The following is a 17423-nucleotide window of genomic DNA, read 5'->3' as shown; positions in this document are numbered from 1 at the left end:
GGAATTTCAATGGCAATGGGTTACCATCATCTACAGGACACAAATCAATGCACACACAACTCTGCAACTCGAAGTCAGTCGATGTTTTGCTATCACATACTATAATTGAGATTCACCACTTGTTTTCTGTGTTCACCAAACTGTGATTTCTCACCCATCAAAGCGAATGGGCATAAAGATTGCAAACAGGCACATGCAGTGTAGAAATCCCTCCCTTGAAAAAGAGATGGATTCTAAGAGCGAAGAGAAACACAATGAAGAAAATACAACAGAAAATAATTTAGAAAGGGATATTTCCTTATCCTGCAACTGCAAATTTGCTCAATTTAACTGTCATTTTCCCCAACTTCAGTGCACACTAAATGATTGGGAATGAATTGTCTGGAGTTTAGTTCAGAATATAAGGTTCCACCTCTTGCTATTAAAATTGACGTGGGCTGTTAAACAAAGATTTGTATCAGATTGTTATAAATGGCTGTCAAAAATCAGCCATTTCCTAGTGAAGTAGAAAAAGAAGCATATGACTCAAGTTGGTGATTTAATACCCTTTTGAGCACAACTAACTGGACAATACTATTACATAATTCCCCAGAGATTCAATACCATTCATATATTTGATTCAACCTAAGCATGATATTTACTGTGACCTGGGGCTGTGCAAAACAGAGATGATAATAGAAAGAAAGCTCAACAATACATTATTCCCGAAAATTTGGAAATTAATAAATGCATTTTAATAAAGCTGGGGAATTCTTACAAGATCAAGAAAATGCGTGCCATTCTAAAACTAGTAAAGGAGCAGCGCACATTCAGGATCAAATTGAAATATAAGTACAAGAACAGGGACATCGCTGTATCTTTGAAAGGGGTTTTGCCTAATGATGTACATATCATAATCACAAAAAGCAAAAGAGTTGAACAAGAAATTAATATTTGTTTTCCGTGGAATCTGCCATCAAAGTCTGCAGGAAACAAATATTATGAAGCAAGATCACCTTTTTCTTGGTTACACTTGAATCAGTCTGCACAATAATATCTTGTACTTTAAATATCGAATATTTTATAGATGAATTTGAACACACTCAAGGCTTGAGAGATTATATCATAAATAATATTCAACCAATGCACAATGTCCTGAGCCAGTATGGACTGGACCAGTTGTGTCAAGATTAATACTTCATTGTCTAGGAATATACATTTTTGATTTCTTATTTTAATAAAACTTTCAAGAATTTTAAATAAATCAGACAATAAGATCATTAAAATACCTAAGAGATGGATTGCACTAAATGTGATAACTGGCTGATTAAAAGCAGCATAGATAAATTTCCACCCCCAATTGTTTTCTAATTATGCACACAGCAAATCAGAATTCATACAAAAGTGATTGGTATTGCTTTAGTGTGGTTTATCAGCAAAATAGTAAATGTTAATAATATTGTTAAAGCTTTAATTTCCACATTTTGAATATTTCATCTTAAAATTATACAAGATATTGTGTGCTATACAAAATCCAACAAATTGATTAGATCATGTTGATTGAAATCCCCAGATTTCAAACAACTGATAACTGAGCAAAACAAAAATTGCTGTTAGAGGCTGCAGCCAGAGATGAATTCAATACAATAATTCAATTCAATACCCATATGGCTAGCTGTCTGGGAATTCATAGACTTCCTGGATATTTTAAACACGTCAGCCAAACTGCATGAGGAGTTCATGTGCAATCAGAAGAAAAAATGTGAGCCGTTTATAAGACAGGCTGAGATTTTATGAAAACAATGGCTTGTGCTTTGAATGCCTACTGATTTAGAGGAAAATAAAGCACAAATATGCAATTCCAAGAATGACAGCCATGATCAAGCAACATTTCACAGGAATCATTGTGCACACAGTTACAGCACACTTCTACTGCTAGTTGGGTGAAACCATGTTTGCAGTGGTTGCTTTCTTGTGGTAATTCAATCAGACTTTGCCCAAAGAGCTGAATATTTAGTAATAGAAATTATGATATGCTATTCCTCCTGTGAGACTCCAAACTTAACACTCCTTCCTCTATCATTATACTGATTTGTCAGACCTGAATGTATTAATGTGATTCTGACGTGAAAAATAATATTACAAATAAATGACCAAATAAAGTGATGTATGGTAAACAATGAACTACTAAAGGGCTGTCAAGTGAGTTTTGTCATATGTTGGCAGCTGTCAAATGATGATTCGGAAATGTTCTCGCCTTGATCTATGTGAAAGTCTTTTAACTGCACTGATCTCCCAATCATTCTTATGAATGCTATTGCAGCTGTCTGCTGGTTGGACGAGGTTTACCATGTGCAGAGCTCTGTGAGGCTGAGTCAGTAATGTGTAGAAGCAGCATGTGACATATGTACTTCTCAGACAGCTTTCAGAATTAGGCTAGTGGCTTTCTGCCATTGGCCCAGTGCAGTGGACCAGCAGCTCTTTGTGGTGTATAATATTATGCCTGTGAGAGACTGAGGTTTAGAACTCTCGTTCGTGCAGCAGAGATGCAAAGAGATTGGGCACACTGTTTTAAGCAGGACGAATCAGCAGCAAACGGAAGAGCTGACTAGCTAATGCCTCATTTGCTTATGCTGATATACCAGTGTGAAACAAGAGAAAAGAGGAGCGGCATTCATTGAGTGCTGTGTTCCCAGCTCAGATCATCAGGAGGCTTCTCGTTTGCAAACCACTTGAACTGTATGCACTGTGTGCTTGGGAGCTACAGCATCATATGGCGTGTTACTATATTGTCATCAGCTCCACACACCTTAGCAATGGCCATTTCAGAAATATCAAGGGAGTTTTTCGGGGACCTCTCTGCAAGAATGGAAACAAGACACTGGTATTTAACTTATTTTAAGCTTATTGCAGAAAGTTAATTGATTGCTGTTAGTTTAAACTTTTACTTGTTTATATAGTTGGTAAAATAAAATTCAGAACATATGTATAATGACATTAACACACATATTTGTGTGCTGGGTGAAACTTAAACCATTGCATTGTTATTTATCTATAATTTTCCTCAGTACTTTTTGGGTTAATGAAGTCACAGAAAGATGATGTACACATTGATTACTTGCCACGACTTAAGATATCAATAGATTGCTGCAATCAAATATGCAGGGTTGCTTAAGAATGCTAATAATACGCAGCAAAATGTAATTATGTGTCATTCTATTATTTAGATTCTTTAGCTTAATTGCTCCATACTTTGGTGCTTTTGGAGTTCGCCAAATCACCTAGGACCAGTTGTCAAGATTGCAGGATTCTGACAATTTTATGGCAGGACTTGTGTTTAATGATTTGTGATTTTATTGTTAACTAAATAGCAACCATAGTTAATTCATACACTGATTCCTTGTTATTTTCATCTCACCTCTTTCCTTAATCCTTCAATTTGTTACCATTTAGTAGGCTGCCTGTCAACAGCAGTATGAAATGAGTGCAACTTGCCACCGCCTCATCTGCTCCGGTGCTGCCTGTTCTAAATTTATTTCATCCTAATTACTGGATGAACTGCAAAGGAATGAGAGGTGAAAGTAAAAGGCTGCTGGGTGATAGCCTGAACAAGGAATAATCATCAGAGAAATCTGATCGCATTCTCTTTGAAACAGCTTTAAGGAAGAATTTGTCTCCTAATATGTCACAGCACCAGGGTTAGTCATTTCAGTCGGTGGAATATCATACTGGCTTGTACGCAAGCACACAATACTGTATTTATTTGGCAGGTTTATAAAGTTATGCATGACTTTAAATCAAAGAAAGCATCTTAGGACTGCTGATCTGAGTTTTACTGTAATTTTACAATGCAAAATCAAATTAGCAAATTAAAAAGCTAGCTTTCAAGTTCAATTAACTGTTTGTGGAACAACTAATATTGTCCCAAACTTAAACATGAATTTAATGGGAAATTGGATGGATTTTTCACTGATAATTTCTCCCAGTAATATATTTACTTAAAACTTCGGAATCCTGAAAAATGGTGAAGTTGTGCAAACACAAAACTCAGTTTTAGTTCTTTATCAATATGGCAACTGCAAGAATAAATAGAGCAAAATTTCTACAAAGCTTTAAAACTATTTTCTGCACGATTTGCATTTAATTAAAGACACTGCTGTTGGATATTGAAACGATGAGCTATCTAGAGGCATAGAAATTGACTTCGTCACTGCACAGAAGCAGCTGAGTATATTGTTCATGGCTACCAATTGTGTCAGAAGTTTCATTAGCTCCTCAGGTGGCGTTTAGATGTTACTAACATAAGAGCCAGAGGAAAAACAAAGGAAAATGCAGATGTAAAATCATTTAAACTGTACTGCATTACATATCATATAACCCTATAGCTCTGATGTACAAGTTCTGAAAACATACCAGAAAGTAAATAGAGAATCCGAGACCGCAGTGGGGTTAAAATCGAATCAGAGATAGTTCCTACTATCTCAGAAAGTAAATAGCCTGGAGAGCGGAACATGTTGAGAAACAGAAGGTGGGAATATTTTCTAAACTTGCCATCGTGGTGGGTCAGTAACATGAGTAATAATGACCAATTGATCAAAACATGTTGTAATTAAAGATTTTAGTAATCAAATATGGTATTTTATATATTCTTGGAACTTTCTGCATGTGAAGCTGGTGAAAGCAGAACAATGAATGTTTTGAAAACTGAATTGAATGGGTACTTGATGAAAATAAACTTGCAAGACTGCAGGGATAGAACAAGGGAAGGGGACTGATTGGATCACTCTATACAGCCTGCATGAACTTAATGGGCTGGCTGTCTTCCTTATGTGCCAGGAGGTCTTTACGAGTTGAGCAAAGCTATAATTAAGAGGTTCAGATTAGGTTCCTGGACATAGAAAATGGAATGTATCAAATGTAAATACGAACAGTTTGAACACCAGAAGATCTAGCACAAAAAGCTACCCTGATAGAAATCCTGATTATGCATAAACATTTTAAATAGTAAAAATTGCCAAAGATGGATATAAAACATTACAAACGTGCATCCTAAAAATAAAAGCATGTAAATTCCCATAGTAAGAACTAAGAAATTGAAAAATACCCTCAAACGATGCATTAGCTTCTGTAATCTTCAAATCCGTTCCAACTAGAAGATGACAAAAAAGGAAATGAAACATCGCCTTTATCTCAAGGGGATTGGAATACAAAGGGGAGGAAGTTGTCCTCCAGTGATGCCTCACCTACAGTACTGCCTTCAGTTTTGGGCACCATATCACACTATAGGGAGCAGCAGACTCACCAGAATTCCTAAAACATTGAAATTGAGAGGATAATTAATCTATGTTTGTATTCACTTGGGTTTACACAACTAAAGGGCAATCTAACTGATTAAAACAACACAGAAATGTGATAGGATAAATACGGAGACGCTATTTTGTCTAGTGCGGTACTCCAGAACAATGGGTCATAATCTTAAAAATACAGCTAAACTATTTAAGAGTATAATTTGGAAATCCCTCTTTTATACAAAGCATAGTGGAGCAATGGAATGTATTCCCCAAAAGGTTCTTTTGCTAGATTAATTACATATTTCAAAACTAAAATTGCTAAAGGTTTGCTTAGAAAGCATGTCAAGGAGTACGAGACATAGTTGGGAAAATGGAATTGAAGCAGAAATTAGCAATAATCTGATTGAATGGTGACACAGATTCAAGTGGCCAAATGATTGATTCCTGCGTTCATGAAGATTATTTTAATTTCCAGATCATTACCATCAAGATAAACTGCGTAGATACAGAAGCTGAATAGAATTGACATTTTAGCCAGTTTTGTGTTACACATGCAGTTATATTTGTTATTGTGAGGTTTCCATTCACAATTTGAATATTAGACATTTCTACTATGACTGGATGTATTCACACCTGTAGCATTATATTGTAAGAGCAACTCAGATAAGCTGTGTGGCACATGAGGAAGGTTCTATGCTAATGTTTTGATAATACACAAAAGACTTGTATCAGCATCATCAGATCAAAGGGGTTAGAAGCATGGATTCTGTGGTAAAGATAAAATTTAATACCCAGTTATTTAATTATTTGTACATGTGGGTGAATGAAAAAAACATTTAAACTTGCATAATGTACCTATACCAGGATTATTTTCATTAAAAATAAACAAGAGAAAGGGATTCATGATTGAAAAACAGAAGCTGGCACTTTGAAAAGCAACCAGGCTGTGGCAGCAGACAGCAAGATGAGATGTTTCTTGTGGCCATACAGAACATTTTAAAAACACTGGAAAATACAGGCTGATAAATCATATTTTTTATGTGCTGCAATAAAGCACTTTGAATTCAATCTCAATTGAACAGAGCACACTCAGCTAACATTCTTCATAATGATTACCACTGGAGTATTTGGCATGCTTCAACAATCTATAAATAGTATTTATTCAAAGGATTGTTTGATTGAGTGTAAAATTGCAAAAGAGAATCTGCAAAATGTGTTTCATTTAAAACACAAAGCATGGGTATATAGTTCATTAGCTGAACCATTTGAGAGGAGTATTTTCAGTTAGAAGATTGAACATTCTAGGATTGGGCCATTCACAATAATTTGTGACATTTGAATGAATTTCCTAACTTCTACTTTGTGTTGCTAGGTGGCGCATCAAATAGACAAGGAATCTCATTATCCTGAAAGGAGGGAACATGTAATATTGGCCAACTCATCCTGCCAAAAGATTGATGTTAATATTGGTTATAGTAAATTATGCTACCTAAACTTACCTTTTCTTCTATTTGAAGATCATTCAAGATTTCAGAAACTGGGTGAAAATGAATAAGGAAAAATGGAAGGGAAAAGATTGATGCTAATACCTATAATTTTCCTGCACTAAATTGTTTGTGTTAACTGTTTTCAGTAATTTGGCTCCTTTGAGACATCAGGAACTTTTGCAACGGTTGAGAAGGCATCCAATTTGGCACTACTTAAGGGTATATCCTAAAATAGTAATTTAAGAATGTTTTAAACAATATTGTTTAGCTAATCCTTCCTACTCTAGCTGATAATGTCACATTCTCATGCAACATTTTACAGTTGTGTTTAGATTCAGAAAAATACAATATTTTTAAGCCTAAGGGTCTAAATCACTAGACGTAAATTACTAGAAATGTTGCTCACTGGTTTTCTGATGTACTTGAATCCATCATGATCAAATTTATGAAAATATTTTGGGTAATTACGTCCAACAAAGCTTTTATTAAAATTAAGGTCATTAATTACATTATTACTGAGTGAACATTCTAAGAGGCTGAATTATCTTCAATTTACAAACTTACATTGTCTTTCAATTCGACTGCCTATTGATGAAAGAATATTAAAACTTAAGGATTATTAGCACACTTAAGCAGGACAGGGATCTTGGATCCCGGGATCCTTTTGTAAGTAATTAAAAGCACTCGAGGTTGTTAAAAAAATACATAAGAGAAGCTACAGTCCTAAATCCTATTTTACCTGCCATTGAACCTGTTTCCCAATCTATTGGTGATGACTGGCCAGAGTCACTAAGGCAAGTGGACAGCAGAGATTCCTTAGTGAACCTAACAAACTCAAACACTTTGATAAGTTCCAGCCACGGCCATTGAGAACTGCTATTTAAAGAACTTCTTCTTTCAGAAAGTGCTGTCACAACTTCACAGGTGATTGTTATTTAATTGAAAGGCATTTTACCTGCCTAGCACTTCACTCACCTGCAGCTACACTTCCTCAATGCTAACCTACCATACTCTTGGCAGCAACTTATGTTTCTCTACTTTTAAGACTTGCTGAAGGGATAGAACAGAGGTCACACCACCACTTATAGCTTCAGTAGAAGGAAGAGCAACACCAGCTGTCTTCTACTTCTGTACGTGTCCCAAAGGACAGAGAGGCTGGGCACCAAGATCCAGCTGAAAAGAAATGAATCTCTACAGAGGTAGAATGACTGTAGAATCAGGAGACAGATGAAGGGAGCCGGGCCCATTGCCTTTCCATTTCAATTCTCTCACAGCCAGGAAAGGTTATGGATGACTTTCTCACCCAGAGATTAATTGATACTCTTCAGTGTTAGCATTTTGTCAGTAGTTGTGGTACTCAGTGCCATGTTGGGAGGCTGCCCAGTAATGACTGAAAGCAAGTATGCAAAACTTCCTTGGTTGGGCACTGTGTAGTCCATGGAGGGATCTACCCTGTGGTGGTGAGGCCTGTCTCCACTTGCAGCACCAAGGCTGACTGGCTGGTCCAACACACATACCTCCATTCCTGGCATATTGCATTACCATCAGTGGCCACTAGTATCAGAGTCACTGATACGACTGAAAAGCTGATTAGTTGGTGGCTTTGGGTGGTGGAACCTTGGCCTTTAAAGCGATAGAAACTTTGATGCCAGACAGCAGATTCTTTGAACTACATCCTATTGGATTGCAGTTGCCAGTGTGGGGTCATGTGTGAGCCAGTAAATTCACAGTCCACAGGCAGAGGAGCAGCTCTCTTGATATCTCTGAGCACCAGAATCCAAAACGCTTAGGGCTGCTCACATCTGTAGCCTCCTGAAATGAGACTGTCATCCAGTAGAGTAACTGGTGTTATGATCCTAACTGATGTTCTTACTGGACAATTCAGATCCCAGACCGAAATCTGGCCGGACAGTTCACATTTTGTTAACTTTTTGATTTTAATGAGGTGGTATCACACTGAAACTTTTATGCACAAAATGTTGCAGAGTTGATTTTACGAATAAAGCGGAAGTTGTGACACAAAATAAATTAAAATTCATCATATAACCAAACTGAACTGAGACCTTCTCAGCTTCGAATAAGCCCTTCAAGGTTTTATGTGAACATTTCTGGTATGGAACTTATTCTAAATCCCTTGCACAAAAGTAACCTATTTTAAACCATTCTAAACTGTCCTATGACTTTTTTGCACTTTCTTCCTCTCCCTGCTTTACACATACAGCTTCAGCTAAGAACCCTGCAGAACTGTCCTGTTACTAGCTGCTTGGGTGGAGGTCTAAGGTGCTGAGAGAGGGAAACGAATGAATGGAATCATACATGTATTGATATGAGGAGTGCTGCCTTTGAGAATGCTGGGAAAGTTAAAGTGTGGTCTATGACATCTGCAAGTGTTATGTTTCACATGTTTCCTGCTCTTTTGAGGTCCTGAGTTAGGTTTAGGTTCCAGTTTGGAGGGGGAATGCTCTTGCTCTTGACTAACTCAACCATTTCCATCCATGCTGCTTAGTTGATGAAATTGTCCTCTTCCTTTCATCCTTGGGGGTACTCACCTCACTGCGACTCTTCAGATCTCACAACAGGACCGGTCTCTACATCGGTGACCATATCAGTCCCATACATTTCTATTGTGCACCTCGTTTACCTATCTGCTTATTAAAACTTTGTGCATTTAAATAAAAATAACTTAATTTACTTTTTATTCTGCTACTGGTTGCATGGATTTTATTCACTGATATACTATTATTGTCAAGCTCTCTGTTTCTTTCTATCCATCTTTGCATATCTTTAACCATATAGTCACACACTGTATTGTCTTGAGATTTCTCTTTTGGTTTAGAAATTCCCCTTTATCTGATCACTCCCTTTTTTAGTTTAAAGCTCTTTCCATTTAATTGGATATACTAATTGCCAGGCCATTCATCCTAATCTATTTGAAGCAGAGTCTATCTCAACTGAGCACCTCCCCCTTTCTCTGGTGCTGATGTCAGTGCCCCATGAATTGAAACTCTTTCTTTCCATGCCATTTTTTGTGAGCCATGCATGTAACTTTCTAATCTACAAGACCTTTTACCAGTTTATGTGTTGTTCAAATAGTAATTCAGAGATTATCATCCTTGAGGTTCTTTTTTATTAATTACAATCTCAGGGATGGCACAGTGGCACAGTGGTTAGCTCTGCACCCTCACAGTGCCAGGGAGACAGGTTTGATTCCTGCCTTGGGTGACTGTCTGTGTGCAGTTTGCATATTCTCCCCATGTCACCGGGTGTTATGATTTCCTCCCAGTCCCACAGCAGGTTAGGTGGATTGGCCATGCTAAAATTGTCCACAGTGTCAAGGGATATGCAGGCTAGGTGGGTTATTCATAGTAAATGTGGGGATAAGGTGAAGTGGTGGTGGTTACGGATGGGCTGTTCTTTGGATGGTCAGTACAGATGGGCTGAATGGCCTCTATCTGCACTGTAGCAATTCTAGTTCTTCAAATACCTATGCAAATGCATGGTACATTGCGTATTTGTGCCTGAACAAGTCCACGATGCATAGTATATTGATATCTTATAACTGTCTGGTTTCCTCTGAAAGAGAACTGCTCTTAAGCTTGTAACTATGATAGGACACATTATGGTGATATAGGACATTCATGAATATCAACATGCTTTGATCTTTTGAAAAATATCCTCTTTATGTGGGTTCCAACACCATACTTTTGTCCACTGGAAGAGCTACTTAAGGGTCCTGAGGGTAGTTGCACATGAGGCAAAAATTGCGCCAGTTGGTTTATTATCCTTAAACATCTTTGCAGATTTTCATCTTGGAGAGGGAAACTCCTGAATGACCTTTTTTTTGTGTGTTATTATTGCCACTTTTGACAACATGTCTCAAGAAGCAAACCACTTTCTTGGAGAATTCACACATGGTGGGGGGGGGGCGGCACGGTGGCTCAGTGGATAGCACTGCTGCTTCACAGCGCCAGGGACCTGGGTTTGATTCCGCCCTCAGGCGGAGTTTACACATTCTCCCCGTGTCTGCGTGGGTTTCTGCCACGTGCTCTGGGCCCCTCCCACAGTCCAAAGTTATGCAGATAAGGCAGATTGGCCATGCTTAATTGCCCATAGTGTCCAGGGATGTGCAGACTGGGTGGAAAATAGGATTTGCAGGATGGGGTGGGATGTTCTTCTGAGGGTCAGTGTGGACTCGATGGGCCAAATGGCCTGCTTCCACACTGAAGCAATTCTATAATTCAGACGTTTGGTGGCAAGCCCTTTAAAACTTCATGCACTCTCTGATCATGCTCCTGGACTGTTTTCTGCATGTAGCAATATGTCATCCTTGGGACACATGATTCCTTGAGACTTTGTAGAACATCGGACAGAGTTCAATGAAAAATCTCTGGGTCAAGGCAATTTTGAAAGCCAGTCAATTGAAGCAAAACCTCTCAATGGAGTTATTAATATGATAAGGAATCTTAACTGTTCACTCAGTCATACCTGTCAGAATTTACTGTTTGCATTGAGTTTCATGAAAACTCTACTTCTGGATAATTTTGCTAAATGCTCGTTGAGTTGTGTGAGCTTTGCACAAATTTGGCTGGACACATTAGGTTTGGATACAGATAAATGCCCAAACATCAATCAGTATTTTCATTACAAGTGAAGTGGCACGCATCCTAGTCATCCCCTCAATTTGTTTCTCGACTTGTTTCATTAAAGGCTGCAGAAACTTTGTGGCGTGTAGAGACATAATGATCTATTATATTTATTTAGTGTAATGCTGTATTCAGTGTTGAGCTATCCTAATCTATTAAAATAATTTAAGGCAACCCTGCTCAAAGGAGCTCCTTACCTTTTGGTGTGGGACCTCTTTGACACATTTCTGCTCAAGTACAAGAATGTTAGATTGTGAAGTACGTGTAAGTTCTCTTTCATCTGGCACCCTTTGTGTCAGAAAGTCGCTTGAAGCATAGCTTTAATCTTAAAAGCTCCTGGACATTCTACTTACACTGTTGTTAGCTGTAGGGAATGTTTCTTCAACCATTTTGTACTATACAGTGATACTTGCCTTGCATCAAACTTGAAATTAATGAAACAGCAATTTATATAAATCTCTCTCTGCCAAAGGGCTATGTCTGAAGCCCCCATTTCTTCAAGGAATACCTTTGGCTTTTATAGAGTCGTAGAACTATACAGCATGGGAACTGAGCCTTTGGTCCAATTCTTCCATGCCAACCAGATATCCTAAAGAGATCTGCCCCATTTGCTAGCTTTTGGCCCATTTCACTCTAAACCCTTCCTATTCATGTGCCAATCCATGTGTTGTAATTGTACCCGGCTCCTCTGGCAGCTCATTCCATACATGCACCATCCGTTGTGTGAAAATGTTGTCCCTCAAGTCCCTTTTTAATCTCTCCCTCTCACCTTCAACCTATGCCCTCTACTATTGGACTCCCCTACCCTAGGAGAAAGACCTTGGCTATTCACTTATCCATGCCCCTCATGATTTTATAAACCTCAGCCTCCAACATTCCAGGGAAAAATGCACCAGCCTATTCAGACTTTCCGATAGCTTAAATTCTCCAATCCTGGCAACATCCTTGTAAATGTTTTTTGAACCCTTTCAAGTTGCACAACATCTTTCCTATTGCCGGGAGACCAGAATTGAATGTAGTACTCTAGAAGTGGCTTAACCGATGTTCTGTACAGCTGCAACATGACCTCCCAACTCCTATATTACCAGTAAAGGTAAGCATATCAAATGCCTTTTTCACTATGCTGTCTACCTTGGACTCCACTTTCAAGGAACTATGCACCTGCACCCCTAGGTCTCTTTGTTCAGCAACACTCCCCAGGGCCCTACCATTAACGACATAAGTCTTGCCCTTGTATGCATTACCAAAATGCAACACTTCACATTTTTCTGAATTAAACTTCATCTGCCACTCCTCGGCAGATTGGCCCTTTTGATCAAGGACCTGTCATACTCTGAGATAACCTTCACTGTCCACTACACCACTAATTTTGGTGTCATCTGCAAACTTACTAACCACACCTTTTATATTCACATCCAAATCATTTATATAAAGGATGAAAAACAGTGGACCCAGCACTGATCCTTGTGGCACACCGCTAGTCACACACCTCCAATCTGTAAAACAACACTCTACCACCATCCTCTGTCTCCTGCTTTCAAGCCAATTTTGTATCCAATTGGCTAGCTCCCCTTCTACTGTAGCCTGCTTTAGCTCATGAACGATTTTTTTTCTGAGAGACTATTTGACATCTAACTGCTCTGTGCCTTTGTCAACTGCCATCTTCAGCATCTGTGTTTAGTACTGGTGCCTCAGTGTCAGGGATCCAGAATCCATTCCAGCCTCGGGCAACTGTCTGTGTGGAGTTTGCACGTTTGCCCCCATGTCTGCGTGTGTTTCCTCCGGGTGCTCCGGTTTCCTCCCACAGTCCAAAAGATGTGCAGGTTAGATGGATTGGCCATGCTAAATTGCCCATAGTGTCCAAGGATGTTTAGGTTAGATGGATTAGCCATGGGAAATGTGGGGTGAGAGGGATAGGGTAAGGGAGCGGGTCTGTGTGGGATGCTGTTCAAAGGGTCAGTGTGGACTCGATGGGCTGAATGGCTTGCTTCCATCACTGTCGAGATTCTATGGTTTCCTGAAAATTACTTATTGTTTTATAGATAAATATTCTTATTGAATAGCTGGGCGCTACTTGTGCCTGTGAGATATCCATGCTGCATAGCCCTGGCAATGTTAGTTAGTATCTGACGTCTTTCTACTCACTATACTGATTTCTTACATGTAATTTTGTACATTAAGAGCTGAATGGATTTTGCTGACCACCTGTGATAAGGTTGATGCTCCCCTCTTAGGCTTTATACATCATTTGAATGGCTTTCTCTCAAGTCAAACCTTCTTTTCATTGCAATAGTCAAAGACTCATCAGTAATTCCAACAACAGCTCCATCTCTGATGAATTTTGACTCTGAATTACCACACTCGTATTTTTCAACTAATGCGTAGAGATCATATGTTTAGATTATCTGTGGATTCCTCAGATGGCTAAAATTTTGCTCTTTCAATAATTTCAATTGTTCTGAGGTGAAAGGGATTTCAGTGCTTCTGCAAAAAAAAATTTGTTGTTCCTTTTATAATTTAGTGAGCTACAAAATGCTTTGTTATATATTTAACTGCATTTGGAATGGATTTTAGTATGTAATTTGGAAGCTGCTTTGTATCGCAAGAATTGTTTTCTCCAAGATATCTGGCTTGATGTTCTTTTCGAGCCATCTCTGAAACTAAGTGGGCTAAAGCTGTTTTTGTACCAACGTGTTTCAGATATGATTATTTATTCCCCTTGCTTTAAAGGTATTTAATTTTTCAGGAGTGCTGCTGCTGTGCTATACAAGCAGGATCTCCTTTGTTTCTACAGTCAGAGTTGCAGCCTTCTACAATTAAAATGGAGGATAACTGCTTTTTGGAGGTAAAATGGACATTTTCTGTAGTTTCTCTGGATGACTCCTGCTACTCATGGCCTTAATAACCAATTCCTGTTTCCTTAATGGCTTTACCGACTGAATCCCACTGCCTGTAGTTTCAATAAATTATTTCTGTTCTAATCACTGTTTCAATAAATGACTCCCATGATTCACCGTTTTACATGATGAATCCCATTCCTTTAATAGCTTTTTCTAGATGATTCCTGCTGTTTTTGGTTTGAATAGATGCTTTCTGCCTTCACTGTGGTTTTGTAATGCATCTCCTGCTTTTCTGTAGCCTTGACACTGTCCTAATTTTCTTCTACCATTAGATATTGCCTGCTTAGCTTTTTAAAATATTCTTTTGTTGCTTTGATTCTGGCTTTGTGATTCTCCTGGGCCTATGACTTCAAATTGTTTATGTTGCCCTTAATTTCCTTTATTGTAGCAATGGCTTATGGTTCTCGCTTGTTATGGTGGCAATGTTTGATATGAATAGCACTTTTAAAATCTGTTCATAAGATGTAGGAATTGATGCCTAGGCTAGAATCTATTGCCCATCCCTAATTGGAATAGTGAAGATGGGTGTGAGCTGCCTTAGTTATGGACACCACGGAATTGTTAGAGAGTTCTAGGATTTTGACTCATTGACAGCAAAGGAATAACAATGCAATTCCATGTCAGAGTGGTACGTGGCTTGGTGTGGTTTACAAATGTGGTGTTCCCATGTATCAGATAGCCTTGTACTTCTACCTGATAGAGGTCATGAGTTTGGATGTTGCTGTTGACGGAGCGTTGTTAAACTACTGCAGTACATACTATAAATGGTACACATTGCTTCCACTGTGTGCTGGTTGAGAAGGGAGTGAATTTTGAAGATAGGTAGGCTGCCAATCAAGTAGGCTGCTTTGCCCTGGCTGCTGTCAAGTTGGAGCATATTATCTCTCACTGCTTACTTGTGCCTTTTATATGGTGGACATGCACTGGGGATTCAGGAGGTGAGTTACTGACCATAAAATTCCTAGCACCTGACCTGCTTTGTAGCTAAAACATTCATATGGCTTCTCCAGTTCAGTTTCTGATCAATGGTCACCTTCAGGAAGTTGATAGTAGAGACTTACTGATGGTAATGCCATTGGACTTCAAAGGATGCTGGTTAGATTTTGTCTTGTTTGAAACAGTCGTTGTCTGGTACTTATGTGGTACAAATGTTGTTTGCCAATAATCAGTCCAAAACTGAATTATTGTCTAGATCTTGCTGTATATAACAGAGACTGCTTTGGTAACTAGTTAAAAAAACAACTGTGTAATCATCAGCAAATATCTTTACTTCTGATGTTCTGATTGAGGAATGTCATTGATTAAATAGCTGAAAATAGTTCAGCACAGGGGACTACCTTGAGGAATTCCTGCAGTAATGTCATTGAAGTGAGATGCTGGACCTCCAACAATCACAACTATCTTCCTTTGTGCTAGGTTTAATTGTAACAAATCTTCTTGCTGATTCCCAATGACTCCTGTTTTCCTTGGGTTCCTTAATGCCATGCTTGGTTGAATGTTGTGTTAATGCCAAGAGCAGTCACTCTAACCTCACCTTTGGAGTTCAGCTCTTTTGTTAATGATTGAATTAAGGCTGCAATGAGATCAGGAACTTAGAGGCACTGGCAAAACCCAGAATGAATATTAATGATCAGAATATTCCTTTGCAAGAGCTGTCTGATAGCACTATTGAAGATCCCTTCTTTTATTTTACACTGTAATAGTAATCAACATGGGACGTCAGGGACTGAGAGTCTTCCCTCACATTTTGCTTCCTCAGGCTGTTAATCTGCGCCTTTTTAAAAGTTTTTTTCCCTTGCTCATAGCGGATTTTAACTTTACTGACACAGTCTCCACTGTCTGTTTGCTCTCTCATGTCTGAACCCCAAATTGGCACTGCTCCTGCACCACCAGCTCACAATGCAATCTGTAATTTCCTTAAAGTGGCTAATATTCTAGCTTCAGGAAGTTCCAAATACTCTCTCACTACTGTGCATCTCTTACCAGGTCTGAAAAGCCTTCACAATTGATTGTCAATTCTGCCTTGTTGAATCTTGCCACGATGATCTCTTTTGCAGAGTTTGAGTTGGAGAAGAATTGTGAAGAATTTCTACTCTTCCTGCTGCTGCTTATCTACATAGGCAGCCATTATAAAGCTGTTTCTGAAGGACTTTTAAGACTCCACTACTGCCAGGGTTTTAGAGGCCAGTTAACTGGAGCCACTACTTGCCACTATGAGCAAGCTATACTATTGCTCGTCATATTGTATGAGTTCTCTGTATTACAGCTCACTATAAGGTATATTTGCCACCACCATCATCTTTCAGGGTAGGGTTAGTCTAGTGTGGAAAACTACTTGGCAATCTAACAAGAGGAGGATTTTTTTATGAGATGTTGTTTATTACACAATAGCAATTATATGCACATTACATTAATATGATGGATAGTTACTGTAACAATGAGGAAGACACAGATGATAGGATTTCCTGCTTTGTCATCCTAAAGTGTTCTCATAACAAAACCATATAACATCATCATAGTGGATGGTGCTTAAGTAATTCCTCAGCATTAACCCATCATACCCAGACACTCCTAAACAACAACACACTCATGACTGTCCATCAGCTACGTCTAAAATATTATTAATCTAAGGAGTTTGACTGTATCACAACACAAATATACAGCTGAATATGATGTAAGTGTTCCGGTTTTTCCGCATTTCTGATGAACGACGACAAATAATATATTTCAAGACTAATGTATCAGTTCACGTTAAAAGACAATACTAATAATACACAACAACTGATTCAGTTGTCGAATTTTGCCACCTGAAGTAATTAAATGTTGCTTATGTTACCTGTTACTTGAAAGAGAAGAGCTAAAGACTAAATGATGTCTGTTTATATTGTTACATTTGTGTCTCCAATAGTGAATAGTGTCGAGAGTTAGAAGAATTTTCTAGCCTGATTAATAACCAGCTTTCACTCATGACAATGTTGCTTCCATGGCTGCTAAGCCATGGTGTGGGGCTTGAACTGTAGGCTTAACTTGTTTAGAAGGAAGACCACTAGCAGCTGAGGCATGCATTGCACAAAGGATAAAATTTATGGACATATTTTGTAAAAACTCATTATGATCATAAGC

General features: G+C 38.5%; 1 protein-coding gene across 1 annotated transcript in view; it reads left to right on the top strand.

The window, feature by feature from the left end:
- Window positions 1-2716: 2716 nt before the first annotated feature.
- znf804a (zinc finger protein 804A) overlaps window positions 2717-17423 on the top strand; it is a 320998-nt gene continuing 306291 nt past the window's right edge. Inside the window, exon 1 of the mRNA XM_048599364.1 lies at window positions 2717-2863. Coding sequence (XP_048455321.1) covers window positions 2753-2863 — 111 coding nt within the window. The 5' untranslated portion in view covers window positions 2717-2752. The remainder of the gene's footprint in view (window positions 2864-17423) is intronic.

Source organism: Rhincodon typus, chromosome 7, assembly GCF_021869965.1.
Source record: "Rhincodon typus isolate 14 chromosome 7, sRhiTyp1.1, whole genome shotgun sequence".
NCBI lineage: Eukaryota > Metazoa > Chordata > Chondrichthyes > Orectolobiformes > Rhincodontidae > Rhincodon > Rhincodon typus.
The sequence above is the reverse complement of the archived record's forward strand: the minus strand, read 5'-3'. Positions and strand labels throughout refer to the sequence as shown.